The 7,615-nt window shown below is 41.4% G+C and overlaps 1 protein-coding gene across 1 annotated transcript; it reads right to left on the bottom strand.

Moving 5' to 3' along the window:
* Positions 1 to 5,356: 5,356 nt before the first annotated feature.
* LOC147889345 (membrane protein PM19L-like) lies at positions 5,357 to 6,888 on the bottom strand. Its single transcript, XM_087391565.1, has 4 exons — positions 6,619 to 6,888; positions 6,230 to 6,407; positions 6,035 to 6,083; positions 5,357 to 5,764 (listed from the first exon to the last, which is right to left on the bottom strand). Exons 1-4 carry the CDS (start codon positions 6,746 to 6,748, stop codon positions 5,612 to 5,614), a joined length of 510 nt encoding a protein of 169 aa, XP_087247691.1. The 5' UTR covers positions 6,749 to 6,888; the 3' UTR covers positions 5,357 to 5,611.
* Positions 6,889 to 7,615: the final 727 nt, after the last annotated feature.

The raw sequence follows: 7,615 nt of genomic DNA, 5'->3' as shown, positions 1-7,615 counted from the left end.
AGTCTTCAATTATATTAAGTATAATGAAGATGATTATAAGAATGATCCAAAGCTCAGGACGTATTATAAGCGATATACAATTCGAGGATCAATAGAGCACCAACAAGTATACACATGAACTGGAATGGGCATTACAAACAAACTTTCATGCACTCATAGTGCAATTGACAAGTTTATGTGGGCCAAGGAAGAAATAACAAAAGTCTCTTTTGCTTGATTGCTTAGCTCCATATGCATGTAGCCAAAGTGTGAACCATGGTTTTATACCGGGTCCATGTCTTGACTTGTGGAACCCATTAATTCCTAGTTGGCTTAGTGAAGCCTAACTTAGATAGAAATATGTGTGTGATTAAGCAAGTATTAGGATCTAATAGTTGGCCCACCATCACTAATGTGTAAGAATGGTGGGCTGGATGGTGCACAACCCTTCGAGGAGAATGGTGGGTTAAATGGTTCACACTCCTTGGAGGAGAATGAGGGTCTCCCGTTGGTATGCAAATTAATAATGCCTATTACCTGCTCATCAGGGAGAAATCCAAAATTTTGTAGAATGTCTTTCACCCACGTTATTCAAGCTAGCAATTTTCCAACTAAAAAAAGGAAAAACAAGTAGAATTGGAAGCAAGGCTTGTAGATGATTGTGTCCAAAAGTTTGCATGAGGCAATCCGAACTTCTTGGAGCATCTAGTGCAACACTGACCAGGTATCAGCAAGGATCCAGGTGAGGATCTAGGTGATCGACGGATCTAGAAAAATAGATGCCCGACAGAGATTGCCACATATCCTCTTACTCCTATGGTGAAGGCAAAATATTTGCATGTATCCCGCCAACCCTCCACTCCACCACTGCCATGGCAGAACACTAGCCAATAGAAAATTAGTATCTACAAATCAAAATAAATCAAGCATTTTTCTCTTTTAGGCTCAAACGTCTACTAAGGCCTACCCATTAGGGGCAGGCAAAAAGAACAACTCTCAATTGAAAAGAATGGTAGGAGGTGTGGGTGGGTGTGTGTGTGTGTGAGTGAGAGAGAGAGAGAGAGAGAGAGAGAGAGAGAAGGCTAGTGGAGCCTCCTATTGCGGCCTTGTAGCTATCTGTATAGCAAGCAAATATTTCACACCAAGGATAATTCTACGGAAGATAGATCATACACCTAAGAGAGCAATTGAAAAAGCATGGCTCCAGCCACCGTTGAGTACTTGACCCAATCATCATTCGACCCCCTCTTTGTTTTAAAAAAGAAAAGAAAAGGGGCTGTGCCTTGAGACCCTCACGACGATGCATCTCATCGCACCTTTCTATCGACTGGACTTCGCATTTGGAGACTAGGGAGACCGATCATACAACTAACGGAGCAATCGAAAAAGCATGGCTCCAGCAAGCCAGCGATGAGTACTTGACACAATCATCATCGGAGTCTGGACTCTGGAGACGCTGGAGGTCAGAACTTATCTGTCCCAGCCTCCAGGAATGAAAAAGAAGGCATAAACTCTGGATGGCGAGCTGCATATGTATCTGATCTCGATAGAAAGATACTACTAAGATAGAACACCAACTTTGACTGGGCGAAAGAAAATACGTACAGCAGCAAGAAAAGACTACATATCTGGTACAGATTAATCATGCGAAAGTGCCCACGAACGAAACTCGACGGAAGCTTAAGATTAAAGCAACCATCCGAGTGGGCGAGCCGCAGCCTGCACATTGGAAGCTATACCAAGTACAGACAAAAGGCAATGGCTTCGCAAACGATCGAGTGGAGAAGAGAAAGTCCGAACTCGAAGGACCCTGAAGAGGATAATTCTCCAACTAGAAAAACGCCAAGTCGAATCAAAGAATAAGACAAAAGCAGGTGGGGGGTTCTGTCAGCAAGGACAATTGCCAAAATCAAAGTATCCTGCAAGCATTGATATGATAAAATCAAAGTATCCTGCAAGCATTGATATGATAAAACCAACGAAAAAAACTGTCCAATAAAGGGCCCTTTGGGAACCCCACCGATGGGTCTCTCAATGAGCTGGTATCGAAGAAATGGCACATAAGATAAAGATGTTCTTCACTTTCTTGGTTTTCATTGAGTAACATAGCCATTGAAGTAGGCTAGGCACCCACCTCACATCTCAGATAATAGAGACACTATGGATCCATCCCCACAAGGAAATACAAGATTTACTTATGCAAAATACATTACTAGTACTATAGTAGGTCAAGGGTCAAGACCATGGGCTTTTGCCAGAGTTTTTCTATTAAAGAATTGAACATAGAGATTTAGGCACAAATGAAAGGGGAAGAATTGTTATGAAATGGCTAAATTTTACACAAGTGAGGATTAGCTATGCTCTATCAAGGCCAATTAACTTTTTTGAGACCTTCGGTCTTTGAGCACTTTATCCCAACCACAAACCGTCTATGACGGTTTGAGTTCCCATTTTTCATGATGCTGCAAGCATGCAATCGAATCCTTTGCTATGGCAATGCTTGTATTCCACCTTGTTGTGCGGCCAAGTCAACTTTGCCATGTGGCATAGGGAAGTGAGGATAAGAGATGAGCCTACAAACATTATTTTCAAATGTTCCTATTAACTTATATTTTAATTTTTATATAATTTTTGAATTTATTAAGAAACTATGCCAAATTAAAAGGGCTCATACTATTTAACTTTGTTCAAGCCATATATCTAGGTTGTTCAAGCCTCCATGGACTTAGTCCTTCAACTTTCTCAGGGACGACCCGCGGAATGTCTTTTAAAGTGAGCTCGATGGCCCAATTTCAATGAAGAGCATATCCATGCCCAACCCTGTGCAATTTAGATATGTGCTGAGCTAAAAAGGCAAGACAACTTAGGGAGTTAAGATCCACGTACTCATCATTCATGAAACTATTTGCTAGGTCTTTGCCACGTTCACAGTTAGTATCGCTTCCAAAAAAATGACTTCTAGCATGTGCAAACAAAGTAACCTATCCATTTCTTTCCATTTGTGGGATTTTGAATAAACTACTCTTACCTTGACTCGGAGCTAGAGAAAGTGAAAAAGTGAAAATAGTTGATTGCTTACTCTAACATTGTCACAATGTCAACTTATAAGGATGCATATGACTTAGGAATATCATCGCATAGATAGCTAGATAGACAATAAGATTTTGAAGATAGATCTTATTGAAGACAGCTACGTATGTTTTGTACCTTAGAGCCATTTCGTACAAACTCTTGCAAGACCTTTAGGCGTTTGCTTTCCCTCTATCTACAAAGCTACTACAGATTCGTAATAAGTAAACATTGGTCGATGAATGCATCCAATTTCAACACAATCAATAATCAAGCATCAAGATGCTCGCAAATTTAACTTTTAGTGCAGATGTGCACTGAAAGGATGATACTATTTGCAAATTCTACTTAGAGTTCTGTTTATCTAAACACATATATGATGTCCTTTGTATAGCGCAGTATATTGCTCACAAATTGTATGTAGAGCATGCCTTTGTTGTAATGCTCGTTAGGGCGTCCTTGTCGTGCTAGAGGTTTCACATTGGACAAGTGAGGATTAGCTATACTATATCAAGGCCAATTAAATTTTAAGGACCTTGAATCTTTTAGCACATTTATCCCAACCACAAACTCTTATGAATGTGTACCCATCAATCAATTTTATTGGTAATCCCATAAAATTTATGAGGCTTGTAATGCTCTAATTGGGTTAACACCAATTTAGCACATTTATCCCAACCCCAAACTCTCATTAATGCCTATCAATTGTTTCATTATAAAACTTAAGAAATTGTAATGCACAAATTGGTTGTTAGGTCTATGGGCATGTACTTGCTTTAGAAATTGTGCCAATTACACATTAAGACCTTAATGTTTTAGCACATTTATTCCTACCCCAAAGTATAATAAATATTTTGTACCCATTGGAAATATTCATGTTATTTTCATTGTAATGACCACATAAAACTTAAAAGCTTTGTATTGCAACAAACAGCTAGGTGGGTGCCACTATGTGCTTTGTTAACTGATGGAAGTATGCCTTAAATATGGTGCCTCCTAGTTTATTGGAGAACATGGAACCTACTCTAGAATTGTCGCACTGTAGTTCAATTAGAGAAGCTTACGGTAGAAAAACCCATCATAGAGGTATGTAGGGAACAAATGGAGATTTGTGAAGAAGCTAGGCACAACTTAAAAAGCATAAGAAGGATGGAGGGGGGAGGAACTTAAAGCCGGAGGTGAGGCAAGGAGTCTTGGAAGTATGAGGTAGTACTTTGGACCTAGTCTACTTTCCATTTGACACCTAGATTGGAAGCTTGCAACCTTGTTTAGCTCGTGTACACATTCATATTCCAATCCTATGAAACCATTTATTTTTGGAGATGAAGCCGATTGAGTTGAGGTACTTATTGCAAGCAAGGTGCAATCAATTCATATATGAATTTCTGCCATATTTCACAAAAAATGAAGAGTTCTAAGGCAAACCTGATTTACTTTGAGCATGTTAAAAGCTTACCTTTATAACTCTTTTGGAGATAAAGTACTTTTTTCCTCATTAAAAAAAAGAAGAAGTGAGGGGGAAGGTGGGTGGGTTAATGAGTATGAAAGGAAGGGGTGACAGGTCACCCACAACCACACATGTGAATGTGATGATACACCTACACACTCACACACATGTCAGCAAGCATCACCTGATCCGAGTCATCATCATTGTCCACATCTGCATTTACACCCAACGCTGGCATCTTCCCTCTCTCCCTACACGTGTAAGGCCAGTTTTTCCAAGGTTTATCAGGATTCAGTACTTCGCCCTCGCGTACTTCGCCCTCGCATATTCTCTCGCATATTCCTTCGAACATACTCGTCACTAAATTTTCCTCATTGTGGAACTAGAAACTACCATATTTTCTCTCCTGGGCTAAATTTGAGTATGATTGTGTTCATCACTATTTCTTTCTTCCTGGGTGCTGAATTCGGGTGAGTTGTTCCCCATCCGTCGAACTTGATTTCAGGGAGGATGCTGCGCAGTTCGCTCCCGAAACAAAATTTAAGATACTACTCCAAGCAGACATACTTCTGATTATAAAACTTCAATGTACAGACTGCTGCTATTCGTTAACTTCATTTTATAGATTGACCTACGCGATCCTTGAGTGGCCGTCAAGCTTCCAAGTCTTTCCGCTTGATGTGCATGGTACCAAAATATCAGAGGCTCTTGTCGATCGTACATTAACAAAATTATCGTGTATTGTCAATAAAGTCGCCGAACTACAATACGCAGAAATGAAAATATAATTTTACAAGATTTAGTAAATCAACAAGCCACATCCATAGACAATGCGCACAAATGAAAAGATGGGTTTTCAAGATTTAGAATAGCTAACAAACAAATTTATTATCTACGTAAGATTTGACAAAATCTGTACAGCTGTGCAGGTCTACAAACCTCAGTCATGATTTAGGATAAAACCACAAGTCTTGAATAGCAAAATCTAAAAGCTCTAGCCTCTACCCTGAACTGCACAACGATTTACTAATTTACAATCACCCTGTAGCTACACAGCCTGTAAGCCAACCCAAGCTTCATTCCAAATATAGACGAAGAGAGGAAATAAGAATATTCTTAGACGGCTGCAGCTTCTTTTGAAGGCGGGGCTCCACCGCCGTATGCTTCACGTTTAGCGCCATATTCTCCACTGAAGATGCCTGCACCAACTGCCAGCAGATAGAAGAGCTGCGTGCCCCCCAGAGTGATGACAAATGCCTCCAACACTTTCTGGTAGCGAGAAAAGTCAGAAACACACTCAATCTCAGTACCATGAAGATCAGGACATTACAAACCGACCAACGTAGAAACTACAAAATCTGAGAGCGGAACAACCACTTTGAATTACATCCAAAGGAAGAAACCATCCTTCTCCCACTGAAACTTGGGAGCTACGGTCGTGGGAGACGTGCCAATGGAGACTCAGAGCTTTTCAGCGCTCGCTAGTACCACTCTAAGAAACCATAAGGACTTTTAAAGCTTGACACGGGATTAACATACCATTCTCTTAAACCTGGTGTGGCCCATGTGAATTTCCTTGCAAGCCAATCTGTTGCACAAGATCGCGCATGAGATATAGCCAAGCCATACAAAAACTAGCCCGCATAGGCGCATGTTAACAACGACAAACGTAATCTTATCCCACTGGGGTGAAGAGCCGAAATAAGGGCGAGGAGTAGGAGCTAATTTGTTTACCCCAAAGCCAGAAGTGTGAGTAACCACGCAATGAACGCTGCAGCGGTGCTTCCTGTCAAGCTATCGGTCTGCCACGAACTCAGGTGATGTATTCCACTTAGTTTGGACGCGATTCCCACCACTCCAGCGACCAAAGCAAAGAGAACGAAATACTGTGTGGCAGGGCTACTCGACACAGCTGCAAAAGTTCAAACGACTTAGTGTCAGCTCCAAAAAATTCCATACTTATACTTCTCCAAGACTATACCAAAAAGAAAATGCTTTACATTACTACAGAATTGTTCTACTGCTACTGATGTAGCATGGCCTTCGGTAAATTCAGAACTTCTTCAACTAGTTTTCAGCTGAGTACAGGAGGATGCAAGAGAACGGAGGATAAGTAGACACACCTTGCCAGTTATCATTGTAGTTGATTGCTACGTTGAGAGCCCAACCAGCAATACAGACAACAATAATGTACAGGGCGAAGTTAAACATGAGGAGAGGGGCGGCGAAGGAGCGGCTGACACCGAAAGCCATAGCTATGAGCTCGGAAGAGAGCCACAAGAAGGCAACAACAGCAGGTACTGGTCTGAGAGAAGTTGAGGACCTAGAAAGGAAGAGTGGATAGCTTCAGGACCGAGGGTTGGAGGGGGGATTTATGAAAGGCAGAATAGGCGAGGAGGAGATATCAATTTAGTCGGATTATGCTGATCGAACACGTAATTATGTGGAAGATGATGGATGGCCATCCAGGCTGTCGTTGTCCACGTTTCTTGCCGAGTCATCCAAGTATTCCACTGAGGTGATTGCTACTACAAGTTAAGCTACAGGGCTACAGAGGAAGCAAAGATAATTGCAGATGCTATAGGTAGCTGGGATGTATCAAAGGCAAAAATTCTGTGATTTCTGGGGCTAAGGTGATATTGGGCAAGTAACAGGAAGTGAAAAGCTAAGCGTACAGGTAGGCAAGATACGTAAAGAGATGTAAGTAACATGAAAGACAGGTAGAAAGAAGCTAGCGAGTAATTGGGCTGCAGAGGAAGTAAAAGACAAAGTATAAGTTTACAGGAAGGTGACAGATCTAAAGAAATACTTAGAACTAAATCAAAGGCTACAGGAAGGAAAGGCATAAAGATGCCAGAGGCGACAGGGAGGCAGAGTTGTCATTGCTGGAGATGTGAAGCGTGATGTCGTTTGAAGCAGTTTCGATATGCGGAGATTTGAGTGTTGGGGGGAGATGATGGTGAGGTAAGTGGGCAGTGAGCTGTTAACTGGGGTCGCCCACAGGCTGCAAAGAACAAAGTGTTATCAAGAAGAGTGCAACCCACCCCTCGTGATATTGAGCTCTCTCTCTAAACAATAAGTAACTAAGTGTGCTATCAAGAAGGGTGGAACCATCCATGG

Source organism: Dipteris shenzhenensis, chromosome 20 (genome assembly GCF_047967505.1).
Source record: "Dipteris shenzhenensis isolate YYH24624 ecotype China chromosome 20, Dip_SZ_1.0, whole genome shotgun sequence".
In the NCBI taxonomy this organism is placed as follows: Eukaryota; Viridiplantae; Streptophyta; class Polypodiopsida; order Gleicheniales; family Dipteridaceae; genus Dipteris; species Dipteris shenzhenensis.
Note: the sequence above shows the minus strand (reverse complement) of the source record. Positions and strands in the feature narration are given on the sequence as shown.